The 22086-nt window shown below is 33.5% G+C and overlaps 4 protein-coding genes across 5 annotated transcripts in view; 3 read left to right on the forward strand and 1 right to left on the reverse strand.

Moving 5' to 3' along the window:
- Positions 1 to 2449: 2449 nt before the first annotated feature.
- The window catches only part of LOC105215046 (uncharacterized), a 51574-nt gene continuing 31937 nt past the window's right edge, over positions 2450 to 22086 (forward strand). The window contains exon 1 of one of the 2 annotated variants that reach the window (XM_054231044.1): positions 2450 to 3453. The gene's annotated coding sequence lies outside the window, so the exon portion shown is untranslated. The remainder of the gene's footprint in view (positions 3454 to 22086) is intronic. The other variant, XM_054231045.1, reaches the window with a different exon arrangement.
- Positions 6479 to 8151, forward strand: LOC105215019 (pH-sensitive chloride channel 2). Its single transcript, XM_011188753.3, has one exon. It carries the CDS (start codon positions 6578 to 6580, stop codon positions 8030 to 8032), a length of 1455 nt encoding a protein of 484 aa, XP_011187055.2. The 5' UTR covers positions 6479 to 6577; the 3' UTR covers positions 8033 to 8151.
- On the reverse strand, positions 12512 to 14546 carry LOC128921963 (uncharacterized). Its single transcript, XM_054231046.1, has 3 exons — positions 13671 to 14546; positions 13511 to 13597; positions 12512 to 13452 (listed from the first exon to the last, which is right to left on the reverse strand). The coding sequence occupies exons 1-3, from the start codon at positions 14146 to 14148 to the stop codon at positions 13100 to 13102; spliced, it is 918 nt and encodes a 305-aa protein (XP_054087021.1). The 5' UTR covers positions 14149 to 14546; the 3' UTR covers positions 12512 to 13099.
- On the forward strand, positions 19246 to 20980 carry LOC105215020 (pH-sensitive chloride channel 2). The gene has a single exon (XM_011188754.3). The coding sequence runs from the start codon at positions 19369 to 19371 to the stop codon at positions 20818 to 20820; it is 1452 nt and encodes a 483-aa protein (XP_011187056.1). The 5' UTR covers positions 19246 to 19368; the 3' UTR covers positions 20821 to 20980.

A 22086-nucleotide genomic window follows, 5' to 3' on the forward strand; every position in this document is an offset into this window, starting at 1 on the left:
CCATATACCTATGTTATGTTTCCAACTTTCAATGGACTTTATACCATATATATGACGAATATGTGGGACATTTTGTGTCTAATATTAATAAAATTAAATAAATAAATTGCGAGAGTATAATATGTTCGGTTACACCCGAACTTAGCCCTTCCTTACTTAATTTTTCAAAATGGCAGCAAATACAGGAAACAGTATGTTATTGTGGCTGCCACTTTGTAAATCGCAGTTCACAATTCAATGATCAATTTAACAATAAATATAAGTGATAGGTATACAAAATTTTGTTTTGTGAGTTTTATTAGCAACTATGGTAAATAAAATGGATGACAATTTTTAATTTTTATTGTAAACATGCGCAAGCTATATAGCTTACTGCATAAGAATATGTTAATTCAACTCAGAGGCCAAGTATACGCTTAGACTTACGCGCGTTATGTAGTTTCAGCTTTAAATGTAATCTAAGGCGCCTGCTACACGTTCAGTATTTATCGTGATATTTCCAGTATCGCTATATTTATTGAACGTTTAGCATGCCATATTGATGGATCACGATCCATATCACAAAATATTCAATATATATTACGTCAATATTTATACGATGTTGTTAGTGTTTTCATAAGCAAAAATATTTAAAAAAAATATTTGTTTATTTTTTCGTATATTTTTTCATAAAATTTCGGAAGAAAACCTAAGAAAATCATGTTTGGCTATTGTTTTTGCTCCCACAGCAATTCATTATATGTATCCAATATTTGGACGATATCAAAAAACCTTTGGCAGATGAGTTGCATAGCTCTGGCAAATATTCTTCTGTAAACAGTATAATTCATGTTCATTTATTAGAATAAAGTTAATTTTAAAATTTTGGCACTGTTGTATTTCACCAATTCGGACTTGTAAATCACAAAATATGCTACACATTCAATATTTATCTCGCGATCCACGATCCGCGATCTGGATTTCAAAATATTTAAATATTTTGTGATATGGATCGTGATCCATCAATATTGCATGCTAAACGTTTAATTATGAGGTCGACTACGCAGACGCTGTTACTGGTATCCATACGATAGGGAAACTGGACGAATTATTCTTTTCTTGTATTAATGCAGTACCTCCACCGAGGAAAAGAGGATTTAATTGAAAAGCCATGCTCATTGTTGTCAGAAACGCCCAAGGAAGCAAAGAGCATTCACACCTTATATTGGACGGAAAAATTGGAGAAAATTGATCCAACCCAAAAGTTGTTTGCAGAAAAGGCAATCGATGATATTTTATTTGAAGCTGAATTGGGCACCTTGGGTTCAAGTACACAATCGCCGGTTGTTATTTACCACAAGACGTATTAACTAGCGACTCACAATATCCTCATCAATCTCTTTTTTCGAGTTTGAAGTAATAGACATGCATTTTTATTATAAGAATTAATTTAATTCCAATGATCTCTTAGTTATTTGTAATATGAAATATTCGTTTAAGTTATATATTATATGAAATGTACCTAAATTTGATTTTTTATTGAATAATAAAACGTATATTTATATAATCCTTAAGAACATATATTAATGCTTGGCATGTATCTTCAAAGCTTGACTAATTGACTGCCGCGACATAATGGCCGTAAACCTCTCGTTTTTAAAGTATCTGTAAAAAAATAATCGAGGTGGGAAATGAAAAGTAAATTATAGATACTTACGTTCCAGTTGCGAAATAATGCAGAGTAAGTGCTAATTTTTCCCTTACTGTAATTGCTTTCCTCATTACGGTGTCTTGCTTTTTTAAAAATGGGTCGACTAATTGCAGGAGGAATTCGAAATTGTCAATGGACATGCGGAAATAATTAAATCCGTCATTTCTTTATATAGAATAATTCTGTCCATTAAATTTAAATGAGTGAATTCTTCCCGATCTAGGAACCATTGTTTACTCCAATAATTTCTTTTAACTTTTTTTCAAAGATAAGGCAATAATAATAGCCAAACACGATTTTCTTCGGTTTTCTAGAGACATTTTATAAAAAACGTACGAAAATTAAATAAATGCTATTTTTAAATAATATTTCCGTGATAGCACGACTCGTATAAATATTGAATGTGTAGCAGTCTCGAAGCAATCCATCAATCTTCAATATGGAACGCGATCCAAATATCACGATAAATATTGAAGGTGTAGCAGGCCCCTAAGGCGCCGTTCAATATAATATTGCTAGACGTTCCATATTTATCTCGCGATCCACGATCCGCGATGGGGATTTCAAAATATTTAAATATTTTGTGATATGGATCTTGATCCATCAATATAGCATGCTAAACGTTCAATAAATATCGCGGTACAGGAAATATCACGATAAATACTGAACGTGTAGCAGGCGCCTAAGGGTTAGGTTTTGAAATTATTTCCGATCAGGACAGATAATTATTAAATAAAATGCCGTTATAAAAAAAATAGGAGATATATAAAAGATAGGCGTGTCTGCAGTTTTGCTTAGCAAATTTTATTAAAAATTCAATGATTTGTTTTTCTTTTCGTTTTGTTTCGGAAAACGGTAAACTTTACAGCTACTATTTTTGTTTAATCTCTCTAGTTACTGAAACGACATAGTGATACCGTTTAACCCTGCGAATGCCAATTCATACAGCATTCCGACAAGGCTTGAAATTCGCAATGGAATAACGATTAAAGCGTCAACTGAAATGAAAAATACCCTCTGCAAGTAGCGACGGATGTACTCGTAAAACACCTAAGGGTGCAACACTTCAGTTGATGCGCTTAGATTCATTCTATCCTTTGGCTGCTCTTTAGTTGTTCATTTGATTGCGCCTGTGCTTAAAGGACGCGCCCGATGTGAGTTGATAAGCTTGCTTAGTCTTTTATTGAATATGGTGTAGTGCGGTTACAAAAATACAGTTAATTTAAGATATTAACACATATTGCTTATAATACTTATATAAATTGTGCAATATAGTATTTGGAAACTTAAAATAAAAAGGATTCGCTGTTGAAATAAAATAGTTACAATTAATAATGCATTGTATATTCACAATCACACGTTTATTAATAATAGAATTTCTGCGGAATAGAAAAAGGAAAGCATTTATAATGGTGAAAATCGATTAGCTCTGCCGAAATAGTTATACATAACAAAGTGAATCGTTGGTCGGGCCGCTTAAATCACAAACCAGAACAATTATTATATACTTCCACTTATGTATGTGTATATGTGTCATTTAACAATTAATCGTTACCAAATAAAAATTATGCAAATTTATTGGAGTAAAAATCTTGTGCAGAATGTGAAATAATTTTCCTTTAATAATTATGTATTTAACAAAGAAGAAGGAAAAATGAATGCATACGTAATACAAGTGTAGTGTGTACATATATACATATGCTATATATATATGCAATACTAAAAATACATATGCAATAGTAAATGCATACATACACACACAAGTAAGTTTTTAATTTCTACGCAATGTTTCTACAATAAATAATAAGTATTTAAAGACAGCTTCATTCATAAATAAATAAATAAACTCAACAATTTCGTGCTGAACATACATCAATATAAATAAAAAGAACATAGCTGTATTACTTTTATGCACATAATCCAAGGTGCATTTTTAGTGTGGATTACAAAAGTCAAAATATAGAAAAAAATTTTTTGTTATATTCTTTCTCAATCTCTATGTACATATATGAAGAGTTTGTATGCCGAAGCGTATGTAAGCGCTGTGCGTGTGTACGAGTACATATTACCGTATTCGTAAAGCACGTGATACGAAAGGATACACACATACTCGTACACAGTAAAGTGCGTATTTGAATATTATATAAATAACAGCAAACAGTTAACGGTTTGACAACAAGGTTGATAACTATTATCAGAAGTGTGGAATGCAAACGAAATGTTTTGGTAGTTCCTTCCTCTAACTGTGTAGTATTCAAATGCGAGAAGTAAAGGTTAATTAAAAGTGAATGCTTTTCAAATCGAATGAACATGTTTGTGATTAAAATTTAATTTATTTTTATTAATTTTTAATATATTGCATGCAACACAAAACGAAAGTAATTCTCAATAGGCAACGACTCAGCCTAAATATCTGTATACTTTCTAGTTTTTTTAATAATGAAAATGCAACATATAACCTGGCGCGAAGAACACTTTTGTTTGTGATTAGTGGTTTATTTTTAAAATGTGAACATCTTTATCTTTATCCTTAAATAGCGAAATAAAATTTTATTTAAATCAAAAATTACACATCGGTTTACACTTACATATGTATATGTAAATGAAATGAGAATTGAATATCCAGTGGTTGATGGTCAATGTCAAAAGTCGCTGACTTCCTAGCCAAAATTCACTGAAAGCAGTCAACTTCGCTGTTATTGTAAAGTATTTTGAATAATGTTTATAGAATCATTAAACAATTTTGTGACAAGTACATAAAATTATAAAAACGACCAGAGCTTGTAAAATCTCAAATAATTTTTATAGCAAGTGGCAAACAATATTCTCCAATTAATTTGGGCTGGATAAGAATCCGAATATGTAAGTTAATATGCCCGGACTGACGTTTCTGTCGCATGCTGTATGCTAAATTTTTGTTTCTTTATATTTCAAGGAAGCTTTTTTGGGATTTTTTTTATTTTGAGGTGCACCGATTTCGGTTGCACACAGAAACAGCACACTCTTTGAATTCTGCAAAGAAGCAAACGTTTATATGAAAAAAGGAAAAAAAATAATAATGTAATTCATATTAGCAATTTGATATTTCGTTGTTAAGTTCGAATTGTGACATCAGCTTGATTTCCACCAGTTTCTTGCATCTACTTCCTGGAGGGGAATACCATGCTTACTTAATTCCTGTCCAAAATAATTTTTACATTTTATTTTACCCAATCTTCACTTTTAAATCATTATATCACTTTAATGTAATTAATTATATATATATATAGTACACTTTTAATGTTTTTTGGATATAAGTGGTTTTTCTCGCCTGATGCTTCCATAGGGGAGAGCATCATTGAGTAGTCTCCTGGATACATTTAAGCCAAATTTTCATTTACATATGTCACCAATAGTGTCCGAGGAGTCAAATATATCAGCCTTGCAGTTTCTCTCAATTGTTCGATCAACATTGGAACTGGTTTTATGTGGAGGAGCCTTCCGGCATTTATTTTCTATTTATGTGTCTGGACCATAATTGGCTAAATTAATAGCATTTTTGGTGAACATTTCACTAATTGTGCAATTTGAGAATAACTTTCTTGAACAACTTTCGATTTTGAACTGAGTAATGATAAAAAAATGCTATTTCTCTGAACAACTGCATATGCTATTTATTACACCCTGCTAACAACAAAAAACTAAGTGCTTTCGCCATTTCGGACAACATGACCTAGCTAGCGTAGCCGCAGTATTTTTAATCGCAGAACTATACCAATTTATGTCGTATGTATAACTCGTACAGCTCATCGTCCCATCGTCTGCGGCAGTCACCGTTGCCAATATTGAAAGAACAATAAATTTGCAGTAAAACTATTCTCTCGAAAACACCTACTGTGTACTTATTAGTTTATCCAGCATCAGGTTAAAGAAATCACACGATAAAGAGTCGCCCTGCCAGAAACCTCGTTTGGTACCGGACAGTTCGGAGCGAATCCGATGAGGTTTTAAAAACGCTGTCCGCCATATTGGTTTTCTGGGTAATGTCAACACCCAGATCTAATGGGGTTAAATGGACATCGGATTTGAATTCAGGGACCCCAAAAACATAAGGCACATAGCAAGACCCCCCACTTAATTTTTATGTGGCTTTGTAAATTTCGTTATTCTAGTGAACTTTATGTGGGCCAAATTGTGTGTTATCTTAATCAATTAAAAATTAAATAAATAAATCGAGATATCACATAATGCATATTGTACGCATAAAAGACTATATCAGACAGTAACTACTTTACTACATTTATATTTACATACATTTACGTACATACATACATATATACAAAAAAATTTGTCCACATCTTGCCATTGCTTTGTATTAATAGTTATCTGTGAATACCATCGATAGAAGTACTGCATTAATTCACACTTATTGCATTTAAGCCCACTGCTTATAAAATAAGAATCATGTAAACATATTCGGACGAGTAATGTTAACATACGGGCATATGTACGTACCATATGTTCTTATTCATTAATACAATATAAAAATAAATAAATATAATAGATTACACACAGACTTGATATCATTTTTTATAAGATAATTAATCGCTGTTCAATGACATTTTATTATTAATAAGTTTTGGTAATTTGACACTGAATAGAAAGAAACGAAAGACCTGATAACGTTCGACCAATTTAAGTTTATTTTCAGATTTGCAATAAGTTGTTGAACACAATTTATCTTTTTTCTACTGATAACATGTTCTATGGCTTTTGTTGCTGTCGCTATGCCTGATATTAAAAGAAAAGCTAAATTATACCATTTTAAATTTCGCCTCATTACATAGAACTACTGCGAAAAAGTGAAGAATAGAAGTAGAATAAATCAAATTCAGCTCATTAAAAATAATGAAGTTTTCGTTTGTGCTACAGCATTGCTGGTTAATTTATTTGAATCTAGTTTTGGCAGTCATCTCAAGTGATTTAACAATACAATCCAATACAACAACATCACAGGCAACCACGTCTTGTCCCTCGCTCCAGAACGCGGACGCATTAACCCAAACGCAATTGATTTTTGAACTTACAGCTCCATGTCGCTATGATAAATTTGAAAGACCATTTTCATTACTTGAAAATAACTCTGTAGCCGATCAACCATTAAATATTTATGTACGGATCTATATTACTGATATACAAATAATTAATTCCGATAATGTACAGTTTAAAATATTTGGTTTTCTACAAATTCATTATATGGACAATCGATTGGCATTTGGAGACTATGCTCCAAAGCGCCTACAACCGATATTTGGCGACGCACAATTGCTTGATCATATTTGGGTTCCACATATATTGTTCGGTAATGAAGAGAATTCCGCTATCTTAGGAACAAGTGATAGTGATATTTTATTAGTGATAAAACCGGATGGTTTCTTGAGTATTTCATCCCGAATACAAACAACATTATCTTGTTCGGTAGCATTAAACAAATTCCCCTTCGACGATCAACAATGCTCTGCGATTATAGAAAGTTGGATGTACAATTCTTCTAATGTAATATTACGCTGGGATGACGAAAATCCTATCGGTTTTGATCAAAACACACACCTAATGCAGTACGATTTACTATATTATTGGCGCAATGAAACAATCATACAAACCACAAAAGGAGATCTACGATACACGCTGCTGGGAGGCAACTATAGCTCAATAAGTTTCACCGTTTATTTAACTCGCGATTCGCTGTTTTATACATTTGATTATTTTTTACCTTCCATTATGCTTGTTTGTATTTCTTGGGTTTCGTTTTGGCTTCAAGCTGATCAAACCCCAGCTCGTACCTTATTAGGTACAAGCACCATGCTCTCACTCTTTACCTTAACTTCTTATTACGAGAAAAAATACGAAGGAAAAAGCCACGCAGAATTTTTTGAAATTTGGTTTTTCGGTTGTACGTTCTTTATATTTGGTAGTCTAATGGAATTCGCCTTTGTAAATACTATATGGCGACGAAATAGAGGATTGACTCTGAAGAAAGTCAATAGTAAATATATTTTAAAATCGACACTAACCCCGAAAGTTATACAACAAAGTAAGAGCTATGATTGTGAGATAGATGGTCGTATACATATCTTTAATGGGAATATTTATGATATATCTACGAATAAAGAGCATATCAAGCCGTCAGAAGCCGATTTAAATATAAACGATAATAAAAACCTTCAAGCTTCTAATGATTCATGGGCGACGATGACACCGCATGAGGTTTCTCTTTGGATAGATCGTAAAGCAAGATTTGTATTTCCATTATTGTTTATAATATTTAATGCTGTTTATTGGACATTCGTTTTTTGTCTGTAGTTCGGGAATCCTATATTATTTGCTAAACACTTACGTTCTGTAAAGAAATTAGTTTTATTTCATACTTTCTATTTAATATTAATATCCGTCAATAAAGATAATTGAGAAGCAAGAAAGCACTACATTGCTCTTTAATATTAAATGTACTTCCTCCCTCTAACTAATTAAATATAAGGCATTGTAAAACTATGACTCTTTGATACACTATTCACTAAAAATATGAATTTTGTGAAGTTATATTATGAAATATGTAGAAGTTTGTACCTATAGGAGAGAGAGAGAGTGATAATACACTCTCATAATTCAGCAATAATGAATACGCGTATACAACGTGCCTGGCAACACGACATTTAAAATACAGTAGAAACTCGATTAACCGGACAAATTGTTGTCGATAGGCATTCGGATAATAGAAAATCTGGAAAATCGAATGTATGAAGAAAAACAAATAGATATCAACGAAAATCAATGTTTATTAAGAAATGAACACTTACTTATGTATGTACATATTTTCTTTTCAAACTCATTCAAGTTTATTTTCATAGGGACCAATGAACAAATGAGTAAAATCAAATTGTTACTATACACTCATTTGAGTCATAAATTGACGGTACATATAAGCGTAGAAATACTATGAGTTTTTTTTTTGGTTTGGTGGAAATGAGTCTTAGACATTTTTGATATTAGTATTAGTACTCATTTGCACTAATTTGTTTGGCTCATGAGTTAGTGCACTAATTTCATTAGTACACAATGCAGATCTCTGGTACATATAAATTGGTCGCGGTTGGTAGTCCGGATAATCGCGCATCCGTATAACTGAGGGCCGGATAAACGAGTTTCTGCTGTAGATGTGTAGTTGACGCTGACCGTATAAATATACATTTCTTTATTTATTGGATCTGCTTTTATAACCTAACAATAAGTTATAAAATCTTAAATATATTTATAAACACTTTTTTGTTGAAACGTGGCTCTTTAGTATGCGGCATATCTCTTCTTTTTAGGCGTGGTTGATCGCAGGAATGTACCTAAGCATTAGCCAATGCGTTTTGGTGATCCCGGAATTTAGATACATATGTACATATATATTTCATACTGCTGACCTCAACTTCTTTCTTTACCATAGGGATACTAAAATCTTTAAGAATATTTCCATTGCGCATGTACCATAGTGAACATCTGATTGTTCTAAGCATTTTCGATTGGAACCTTTGTATTATATCAATGTTAGTCGCACAGGTCGTATCCCACAGTTGAATGCCATATGTACATACAAAGCGGCTTTATGACCGCATTGTATAAAAGCACTTTGTTGTCTAGGCTAAGTTTAGAGTTTTTATTTAAAAGCCAATTTAAATTTGCAGCCCTTATCTTAATGCATGTTATTTTACTAGATACATATATGTTTTCTCCACGTGAGCCTTCTATCTAATAGCTTCGACATACGAGCAAAATCAATGGGCATTAAAAAGGCGCATAGAAATTTTATGGTGACAGACGGCAGACTTGTGCATTTTGTCAGCTGTAAACAAATCTATCAGCACATTTTAGTCGATAGTTATCGTTGTTCTTGTTGAAATCGTTCTATGTTTGCTTTTGGCCATCTAAAAACATTTAAATTAGTTATTGTAAATATATTTGCACATAATTTGCAAAATAGAAACATAAATCATTTGTTTACGATTTCTTCTTCTTCTTTGTATCAATCAGAATTCATAATAGAAAAAATCGACAATTTTTGGGCAGGATTGCCGGCTCCAATTCGGAAAATTCAGCTAAATGCACTTTTGTTCATTCACATTTATACGCCAGTTAGATAGCCATTCTTCGACAGAACTTAAGTGCTCCGCTAGTATTCTTCATGTTATAATGGGGCATTTGTTACGGCATACTAAAGCTGTGTCATTATATTAGTTTAACATCTCAACGAATATATCATTGAATTATATGAATTATAATATATTTGAAAAGGTGAATTGCCAGTATGTCTGCCAAGGAGAAAGTTCCTAGATGATTTCACATCTCCTTTCACTATAAAGGATAATTTCACTTATCTTCTGATCATTCTCCTGTACTAATAAAGTTATGCGAACAGCCCATGATAGTTGAGCCGAAAGTTTCTCTAACAACTCATAAAACAAACTGGTTGAAATATAGAAAATATATCAGTAGCCACATTAACATAGATTTAAAAATAAATACAGGAAGAGATATTGATAAAAGTATAGAAGAATTTAATGATGTAGTAACTAATGCAGCTGTCTTGGCAACACCGAAAGGAAACATTAAGGTTTTTAGAAACATGACTAATAATGGATAGAAAAAAGGCGAGCTAGACGCGAATGGCAGATACATCGCTCTCCTTCTACTCAGCTTCAACTGAAGTCTGCTGTACGTAAGTTAAAAAAGCGCTTAAACGCGAGGAAGAATACAGCACTGAAAATTATATAAAGAAACTGTGTCCAAATTCTATCAAGCAAAACTCTCTTTGGAAAGCCCAAAAGTGTCTTAAGCCACCGGTAGATTCCAACATGCCTATAAGACAGACAAATGGTAATTGAGCACGAAGTGACGAAGATAAGGCAAATTGTTTTGCAAATCACCTAGAAAAGGTATTTCAATCAAATTGCCCAAAGAACACTTTTAAGTTGCCAATCATCCACAATACCGCAAACGAGTCGCTTGGGCCTATTAAGACTTCAACTACTGAAATTGTTAGTATCATAAAAGAGCTTAATCGAAAAAAATCGTCAGGCCACGATAATATTACTCCAAAAATGCTAATTGAGTTACCAAATATTGCTTTAACAGTGCTCTCCTTGCTCTTTAATGCAATTTTTAGTTTCGGATACTATCCTATTTCATGGAAAAAGTCGCAGATAATCATGATAGATAAACCGGGAAAAGATCTGACACAGCCGTCTTCATACAGACCAATCAGTCTTCTACCTTGTCTTTCTAAAATATTTGAAAAAGTGTTACTATCAAAGATGTATCCATTCCTTCATGAAAATAGTGTAATACCAACGCACCAATTCGGTTTTCGTGCAAAACATGGCACTGTAGAGCAAGTAAATAGAATAACTAACGAAATTAGGAAGGCATTCGAACATAGAGAGTACTGTTCTGCTATATTTCTAGATGTGGCTCAGGCGTTTGATAAAGTGTGGCATGAAGGACTTTTGTATAAGATTAAAAAGAGTTTACCTTTCCAATTGCATAAAACCTTGGAGTCCTATTTAAAAAATAGAAAATTTGCTCTAAAAGTAGGTAATTTTATACATATCTGATGAACGTTCAATAAGGGCTGGAGTACCACAGGGCAGTGTTTTAGGTACAACTCTATACATCATATATACAGCTGATCTTCCAACTGCTAATAATGTTTTGACATCAACTTTTGCGGATAACACAGCTTTAGTGAGTCGTAACAAATGCCCCATTATAGCATCAAGAATATTAGCGAAGCACTTAAGTTCTGTCGAAGAATGGCTAGCAAACTGGCGTATAAATGTAAATGAACAAAAGTGCAAGCATGTTACATTTTCCCTAAGACCAAAAATGTGCCCGGCAGTAAAAATGAACAATATTCTAGTGCCTCAAGCGAATGAAGTTACCTATCTTGATATTCACCTAGATAGAAGGCTTACGTGGAGAAAACATATATCTAGTAAAATAACGTGACTTTTAAATAAAAACACTAAACTTAGCTTAGACAATAAAGTGCTTTTATACAATGCGGTCATAAAGCTGATTTGGATGTATGGCATTCAACTGTGGGGTACGACCTGTGCTACTAATATTGATATAATACAAAGGTTCCAATCGAAAATGCTTAGATCAATCACGTGCTCACCATGGTACATGCGCAATTAATATATCCATAAAGATCTTGGTATCCCTATGGTAAAGAAAGAAGTAGAGGACAGCAGATTGAAATATTTATCTAAACTCCGTGATCACCCAAACCCATTGGCAAATGCTTTAGTACATTCCTGCGATCAAACACGCCTAAAAAGAAGGGATATGCCTGCGTACTAAAGAGCAACATTTCACCAATACAGCTCAATCACTTGGTTGAGCTTGTCTAGTTTTTAAATAGATTTAAGATTTTATAACTTGTTGTTAGGCTTAAAAACAAGCAGATTCAATAAATAAGGAAATATTGAAAAAAAAACTATAAAGCTTTGACAACTTGTGCTTAGCAAGACAGTAATGGCCGGTTTCACAGTCCATACTTAAGTTGTGCTTAAGATAAAATAGGGAAATAGTGTTTTATAGTTCACACTTAAATTATACTTAAGTACTGAAAATGGGAGACTTAAGCAGTGCTTGAGTAACAGCGGATTTTTGTTTTGAATTGTTTTGAATTTTCAGTTATTTGTGAAAAGAAGAATAATAAGAAATAATATATTATTTTTTGTGAAAAAATATGGAATCGGATTGGGATTGTGGTTTTGACAGTCCAAAAAAAATACTGCTCTCAAAACCTTTTTATATACAAGATGGGAAGATGCAGAGCTATTTCGTAATAGAAAAAGTATTTTTTCCATCAACGTCCAGACGTTATGTGATAGTAATCTTCGCATCATAGACATCGTTGCACAGTGGCCTGGATCAACTCACGATGCTACTATTTTCCGTAACTCTCGGATTCGTTGTCGATTAGATTCCGGAGAGTTTGGTCCTGGAATAGTTGTTGCAGACAGTGGTTATGAAAATAACCACTTCGTGATTACACCATTAATGCATGTCAATACGACTGCAGAAAATCTTTTTAACGAGTCTCATATAAGGACTCGGTATTGTGTCGAGCGGTCATATGGAGTCTGAAAGCGTAGGTTTTCGGTATTATCACTGGGCTTGCGCTTGCACCTAGCAAAAACTCAAAGCATTATTGTTGCAACAGCAGTATTACACAACATCTGCTGCAATAATCGCGATATAGTAATAATCGCACTGCTGAAAGTCATACAATTAATAATGTTACAAGAAAATGTTTAATAGATAGTTACTTCTGTTTATTGTAATTTAATATATACGTTTATAATTTTACATAGATTTTTATTTTATTTCATTCTTCCAGCTCCTTTTTTTCAGTTCTAAATCTAGTGTTAAAATTTTCATTTCCAAATCATGTTTTTCTTTCATCAACTTCATTGATAAGTTGTTACTTTCTTCTAATAACTTCATTCTTTGTTTGTGCTCCGCATATATTATTTTTATTTCCGCTAAATATAAAACTTCCGTCCATTTTGCTTTCATATCTGCTATATTTGTCCAATCATTTTTTTTCGCAGATCTTTGTGGTTTTTCTTCAAATTTTAGTTTTGAATTTTTTGATGTTTTGAAATTGCTTGGATCATATTTGCTCCAAAGCTGGTTGGATTCAACGTTTAATGTAACGTTGTCGGATTCTAAAAGATAGATTTCTTTGTAATTTTTCTGGTAATTTTTCACTTTAACATTCTTTACCATTTATTCCTTTATCAATTTCCACTTCAGTCGTGTTTTCGAAATTCACTATGCTTTCTAATATATCTTCCTTCAATATCACGGATTCTATTTTAGAGAATTGATGATAAAATCATGCGTTTGAAATATAATGGAAATAAAATCAAGTGAATAAACTTACTGTTAATATTTACTGCAATTACATTATTGTCATACACACTCTGCATGCCACTAACTTGCTGCTCATGCAACACATTCAAAAGCTTTTCATCAAATTCAGTTAACATTTTCTTTGATGGTGGTCCTCCTCCAGTTAAATAAAGAGATCTTTTATCATCTGTAGGTCGCTTTTTAACCTCTCTTTTCAGATTAAGATACTTTTTCTTCAATGTTTTTTCACTGCGATGGCAGCCAGATGGACACTGTGAATTAAAATCCTCTTCGATGCGCTTCCATGCGACGTCTTTTTTAGCGTTCGAGCAAGCATTCGATGACAGCTTCATACTTTGCCACCAGTACCGATTGGTGCTCCGACTCGCTGGCAGTGAAATTCGGGGTTCTTTTGTTATTTTCATCCATTTCCGATAAAACTTTGCACGCAAATTTTTATATTGTCTGTTATAATTTAAATATTTCAAACATATTTTTATGGATGACATTTGTAAAACATATGTTTCTCATAACGTTGCCATATATCAAAATAAAATTTTATAGAAATTAAGCATTGACTGTGAAACAAACGACTACTCAGTCTGCAACAATGCTTAGCTAAGATTTTATTTGGACTTAAGTATGGACTGTGAAACCGGGCATTAGTCTCTATCAGACAATGATCAGTCAGCACTCGTTTGATACTTTGCTAAAGGAAAGGAATTCGAAGGAACCCTTACGCTCTATTACGGGCCGAAAGGATCCAGCGTTTGCGGAGCTCACGCGAAGTCTGTATGTCCAGCGTTCGAACGCAAGTTGAATTCCGATTTTTTCCCAGTCCAACGACAATGTGGATTAGGTCTCCTTTCTTGTAACTTTATCGGATTAGTAGTCGTACAAATATAAGTCGTATTGTTGATTCACCTTCAAAGTAACAGAAAGCTGGAGTTAATTTAGAGCTTCCAATAGAAGACTCCCTCTCCCATTTCTCCTCATAGGCATGTGTGCAGAAAACAAACTACCAGAAGTCGGCTTCGCGGGGTTTAATATTGATGGTCTGAGAATGAGGGTACATTGTAGAGCTCTTGGTATTCGACTAATCGACTAACCGAATTAACCGAATAGGGCATTATTCGAATAACAATATTCGGTTTGCACTATTCGGTTAATTCGGTTAGTCGATTAGTCGAATACCAAGAGCTCTACAATGTACCCTCATTCTCAGACCATCAATATTAAACCCCGCGAAGCCGACTTCTGGTAGTTTGTTTTCTGCACACATGCCTATGAGGAGAAATAGGGCATTATTCGAATAACAATATTCGGTTTGCACTATTCGGATAGTCGTCAGTCATCGACTATTCGATTAACCGCTCATTTTCGACTATTCGGTTAACCGTTCGTTGTCGACTATTCGAATAGAGAAAGTCCATTCCATTTTTTTATGACTGTCATACCTACACTGTTGTTGTTTCACATGCAAAATTAAAATATGACTGATACAACACTGCGTGGTATGTTTCTTGAGTTCGCTATTCTATACCCCTACCCACTTGCTGCCGAATTTTTTCGGTTTTTTGCGGCATATGCCTAGTACTGCAGTAACCGGTTACTTTTTGGAACCGGTTTTTTTTGGGACACACTCGTGGCAGTGTGGGCGGTCGGTGGGTGGGGCTTTGGGGCAAAACTTCGACGAGTGGGTAGTCGGGTTTCTGCGAAGAACCGGTTTTTTGGGTCGGTCAGTGGTCAGTTTTGCTCGTGCCCTTCTGCTCGAACACTTCTCAACCGATTTATACCGCAAATTGTATATATCGGGAAAATACGGACATATGTATATCTAGTTTTGGCCTTATCAAAAATCGCTATGTTTTTTTTTCATTTATTCGAATAGTGGCAGTATAACTATTCGAATAACCGCAGTAGAACAACTAACCGAATAGTGCTAACCGGTTAATATTCGTACGAACGGTTACAAACCGGATATTCGAATAATCGGTTTTCAGGTTAATCGAATAATTTTAAGAGCCCTAGTACATTGTACATATATTAAGGTGTTCAGAGGTTGAAAACAAGATTTTTAATATCTACAGTCATATACTTCTTTTAAACATTCAGTTTATCAAAAATAAATATTTAAATAGTATTTTGTGAATTATTTTATAAATAACGAGAACTCAGCCACCTAGTCCTTTAATAATTCCCATCGATACCAATGGGAGGTCAAGTACTTCCCCCCACATTCGATGTCTACAGTTTGTGTCGCGGAAAACGACGACGTTACTACGCCTTGCCTCCAGCTCAGTCATCTTCAGAACACATACATTGATTATTAAAACTTGGCCGGTCAAGAGACCATTTTTTTTAAAGGTTACCAAGCAAAAGTAGTTAAAATAGTTATTATATTCTCATGTGTATCAAGCGTGTTAACTTCTTTTTATAGCAACGGTTCAATTCTGAAAGAGAGTATGTAAACAAAATATTTTTATACTCTCGCAATAAAAATTGCTAAGAGAGTATTATAGTTTTGTTCGCCTAACGGTTGTTTGTAACACCTAAAACTAAAAGAGTTAGATATAGAGTCATATATACCAAAGTGATCAGGGTGACGAGTAGATTTGAAATCCGAATGTCTGTCCGTCCGTCCGTCTGTCCGTCTGTCCGTCTGTGCAAGCTGTAACTTGAGTAAAAATTAAGATATCTTGACGAAATTTGGCACAAATATTCCTTGGCTTCATAAGAAGATCAAGTTCAAAAATGGGCGGAATCGGACCATTGCCACGCCCACAAAATGGCGAAAACCAAAAACACATAAAGTGTCATAACTAAGCCATATAAAAAGATATAAAAGTAAAATTTGGAATAAAGGATCGCACTAGGAGGGGGCATATTTGGATGTAATTTTTTTGGGGAAGTGGGCGTGACCCCGCCCACAAATCGGTTATTTGTATTTAACTCGCAAACTAATAAAGCTATATAAACCAAACTTTCTGCAGGCGGTTCTCTTACATACCCCACCACACCCCATGAAAATAGTTGAAATCGGATAATAACCACGCCCACCTCCGATACAAAGGTTAGGTTGAAAATTACTAAAAGTAGGTTAACTAACTAACGAAAAACGTCAGAAACACTAAATTTTGCAGAGGAAATAGCAGAATGGAGCTGTACTCATATTTTTTTACAAAATGGAAAATGGGCGTGGCATCGCCCACTTATGGGGCAAAAACCATATCTCAGGAACTACTCGACCGATTCGAATGAAATTCGGTATATAATATTTTCTTGACACCCTGATGACACGTGTGGAAAATAGATGAAATCGGTTCACAACCACGACAACTTCCCATGTAACTCAATTTTGAAATCCATCTTTTTCCTTCACTTTATAATGTGAACATAAGGAACCAATGAAGATAACGGAATAAAACTTTACACAATTAGTGCATATCATCTCTGGCTTCATTTGTGAAAAAATTGTCGAAAACGGACCATAACTTTTCAAGGCCCCAGATATCGAACATGTTGAACTCAGCGCCTAAGTATAAATTTTAACCGAAAATATGGGTCAATCTCTCAGATATCTCAATTTAATTCAGAGGAAATTGTTTTCTTCTAATAGTGTGTCTCTGTTCCAAAAATTATTAAAATCGGGTCGTAACATTTCCATATACCTCATTGTAGGTTTTTCAAAAGTATCTTCTCCTAGCTCCCATATACCTAATTATAGGTTTTTCAAAAGTATGGTTAGCTTTATTCCGCATATATGTATTGGTTAAATTTCTTCAATAAATTGCGAGAGTATAAAATGTTCGGTTGCACCCGAACTTAGCCTTTCCTTACTTGTTTTGTTAATTTTTGTTCAAACATAATTTAGTTATATTATCGCCTTCTATCGCCTAATAACTTTTTAAGTTTTAAATATTTTCTATATTAGACTAGTTATCCTTACTATAAAATACTACTGAGAACTAAGTTATATAGTAAACTACCTTTTGGCCTGGTTTGGTGACATACCTTATAATAATAATATAATAATACTTATAATATAAGCAGTTTTCAACTCAAATCAACTTATATATTTTTGACGACTGAGTTATCACAACAGAAAATGAAAGAGTTTGTTGTCTGGTAAATACAAAATTATATAATTTCCTTATAATATCGGAACACAAGGCTCTCATGAGTAATCGTTAAACGAATGGACGAAAACACAAAATACTGCAAATCTTTCTACATATCGTAGTTTCTTTGTATTAAGAGTGAGGTGTAGTCACCATCGATAAAATTGTTCCAGTAATTCACACATAGTACATTTACAGTAATCCCCGCTTAAGTGCCCTTCTTAACATGCAAGACTTTTGAGACACTAAACGGGAAAGGCACTTAAATAAATCCCGCTTAAATGCCTGAAGGTACTTACCAAGTTTTTTCTCAAATATTTCGATCTAATATTTTTATATTATTTTATATAGGGTTACATATACCAAAGTGATCAGGGTGAAGAATGGAGTTCAAATCCGGATGTCTGTCTGTCTGAAGATGGGTAAAATCGAGAACCAAAAACACATAAAGTGCCATAACTAAGCCATAAATAAAGCTATGGATATAAAATTTGGTACAAAGGATCGCACTATGAAGGAGCATATATGTATGTGATTGGCGTTGAACCGTTTAGCCGGTTATAGCAGAATCGATGAGAGCGCGCCACTCATATCTTTCAGCATATTTGGATGCAATTTTTTTGGAGAAGTGGACGTGGCCCCGCCCTCAAATAGGTTTTTTGTATATATCTCCCAAACCAATAAAGCTCAATAAACCAAACTTTTTGCAGCCGTTTCTTTTAGCCATTTCTGTATATTCCAAAAATGAAAGAAATCGGATAATAACCACGCCCACCTCCCATACAAAGGTTAGGTTGCAAATTACTAAAAGTAGGTTAACTCACTAACGAAAAACGTCATAAACGCTAAATTTCACATAAGAAATGACAGATGGACCCAGATTTTTTTACAAAATGGAAAATGGGCGTGGCGTCGCCCACTTATGAGCCAAAAACCATATCTCAGGAACTACTCTACCGATTCAATGAAACTTGGTTTGTAATAGTTTCTTTACATCCCAATGATATGTTGTGAAAATAGGCAAAATCGCTTCACAACAACGCCTACTTTCTATATATCAGAACTTTGAAGACGATCTGAATCGTTTACTTTACAATATATAAAGTAAGCAATAGTGAAGATATCGATGCACTTAAGCGGGGATCACTGTAATACCCATGGCATATAAAAGAATATCATGTAAACGTACTTGGGCATGAGTACATATGTATGTAAGTACCATACGCTCTTCACTTATAAATTAATATATAAATAAATATAATAGATTACACACAGACTTGATATAATTTTCTATAATATAATTAATCGCTGTTGGATGACATTTTATTATTAATAAGTTTTGGTAATTTGACACTGAATAGAAGGAAACGAAAGACCTGATAACGTTCAAGCAATTTATGTTTATTTTCAGATTTACAATAAGTTGTTCAACGCAATTTATCTTTTTTCTATTGATAACATATTCTATGGCTTTTGTTGCTGTCGCTATGCCTGACATTAAACGAAAAGCTAAATTATACCATTTTAAATTTCGCTTCAATACATAGAACTACTGCGGAAAAGTGAAGAATAGAAGTAGAAAAAATAAAATTCAGCTCATTAAAAATAATGAAGTTTTCGTTTGTGCTACAGCAGTGCTGGTTAATTTGTTTAAATCTAGTTTTGGCAGTCATCGCAAGTGATTTAACAATACAATCCAATACAACAACATCACAGGCAACCACGTCTTGTCCCTCGCTCCAGAACGCGGACGCATTAACCCAAACGCAATTGATTTTTGAACTTACAGCTCCATGTCGCTATGATAAATTTGAAAGACCATTTTCATTACTTGAAAATAACTCTGTAGCCGATCAACCATTGAACATTTATGTGCGCATCTATATTACTGATATAAAAGTATTCAATTCCGATTATGTACAGTTAAAAATATTTGGATTTCTACAAATTTATTATATGGACAATAGATTGGCATTTGGAGACTATGCTCCAAAGCGCCTACAACCGATATTTGGCGATGCACAATTGCTTGATCGCATTTGGGTTCCACATATATTGTTCGGTAATGAAGAGAATTCCGCTATCTTAGGAACAAATGATAGTGATATTTTATTAGTCATAAAATCGGATGGTTTGTTGAGTATTTCTTCCCGAATACAAACAACATTATCTTGTTCGGTAGCATTAAATAAATTCCCCTTCGACGATCAACAATGCTCTGCAATTATAGAAAGTTGGATGTACAATTCTTCCAATGTAATATTACGCTGGGATGACGAAAATCCTATCGGTTTTGATCAAAACACACACCTAATGCAGTACGATTTACTATATTATTGGCGCAATGAAACAATCATACAAACCACAAAAGGAGATCTACGATACACGCTGCTGGGAGGCAATTATAGCTCGATAAGTTTCACCGTTTACTTAACTCGCGATTCGCTGTTTTATATATTTGATTATTTTTTACCTTCCATTATGCTTGTTTGTATTTCTTGGGTTTCGTTTTGGCTTCAAGCTGATCAAACCCCAGCTAGGACCACATTAGGTACAAGTACCATGCTCTCACTCTTTACCTTAAGTTCTTATTACGAGAAAAAGTTCGAAGGAAAAAACCACGCAGAATTTTTTGAAGTTTGGTTTTTCGGTTGTACGTTCTTTATATTTGGTAGTCTAATGGAATTCGCCTTTGTAAATACTATATGGCGACGAAATAGAGGATTGACTCTGAAGCAAGTCAATAGTAAATATATTTTAATATCGACACTAACTCCAAAAGTGATACCACAATCTAAGAACTGTGATTGCGAGATAGATGGTCATATACATTTCTTTAATGGGAATATGTATGATATATCTACGAATAAAGAGCATATCAAACTGTCAGAAACCGACGTAAATATAAGCGATAAAAAACAACAAGCTTCTAATGATTCATGGGTGACGATGACACCGCATGAGGTTTCTCTTTGGATAGATCGTAAAGCAAGATTTGTATTTCCACTATTGTTTATCATATGTAATGCTGTTTATTGGATATTAGTTTATTGTTTGTAATTTTACAATACTATATTATTTACTAAACACTTACGTTCTATAGAAAAAATTAGTATTAGTTCATACTTTTTAGTTATTGTCAATTTAATAAAGTTTAACAAGTCTCTCAATAAAGATGATAAATAAATTATGTATAAATAATATTTGATGTGTTAATGAATTATTGTTGCCGTCATTAGTATGTCTAATATGTAGTTCATTATTTAGTGTCAAATTACCGCAGCAATAATGATAGACATTTATCATGATTTCTGCTTTTCTTCTGGTGTATGCGAACGTTGCCATTAATTGTGTTGGTTGACTAGAAAAAAACAATGAACCAATCAAATGAAATTAAAGGAAAGCTCTTGTACTTTATTTTTGAAATCTTAAATCTAGCAGCATATCGCAAAAAGGTAAAAAGACAATGTTTCATTATTTTATTTACAAATTGAAGTCTAATCTTCTTTTATTTTGGGCCATAACATTTTAAATCTCTTCCTCTGTCACGTCTATATCTCTATGGATATTCAAGAGAGCCATTCCGTTCAGGCGTGTTTCTCCAGTTTTATTTCTTAAATATGTTTTAAGCCTGCGAAGTGAGGAAAACGAGCGTTCACTTGAAGCGACAGATATAGGGATTGTTGCTCCAATCTTTAAAAAACGATGCACTGTTTTGAAAAATTTAATTTGAAAAACAAATAATAAGTAAAGTTGTGTATCTAATTCAGACCAGGTTTTTCTGGTTGTTTTTATTAAAAATATAGACATTTTAGTTAAGGCACTCAAGTATTTTTTTGCAAATAGCATAATTTTTTTTAATTTAAATTTATTTCACAACAGTTTGCTCATGGAACGAAAACTGAAAGTCATAATAAATGAGTTTTCAGTTTTCCTGTGTTATGATTAACAATAAACTCTAAAAAAATAATAGAAACCTTATTAATGACTTTTCAGTTCAGAACTAATTTTCAAAAGAAGTCCATTTTCGACTCACAATTCCCCTTAAATCTAAAAAAATCCAGTTCAGCAGCCACAGAGTTATAAGGCAAACTCATTACTTTGAAGCAAATTAAAAAAATGTCTCTGTCCAGTTTATATTTTTCTGGGTTTTTTAATTGGGCTACATTCTCACATCTTTTTAATACTATCCAGATAACATAGGTTTGTTTTTAGTTTAACATTTTCATAGTTTCAAAAAAACCCTGCGTTCGCCCCTGGCAGATATAAAAGCTTCTAGTCGCTTTGGAATAGAGGCGATAAGTTTTTGTGAAAATTCCGATGGTA

Source organism: Zeugodacus cucurbitae, chromosome 5 (genome assembly GCF_028554725.1).
Source record: "Zeugodacus cucurbitae isolate PBARC_wt_2022May chromosome 5, idZeuCucr1.2, whole genome shotgun sequence".
Classification (NCBI taxonomy): domain Eukaryota; kingdom Metazoa; phylum Arthropoda; class Insecta; order Diptera; family Tephritidae; genus Zeugodacus; species Zeugodacus cucurbitae.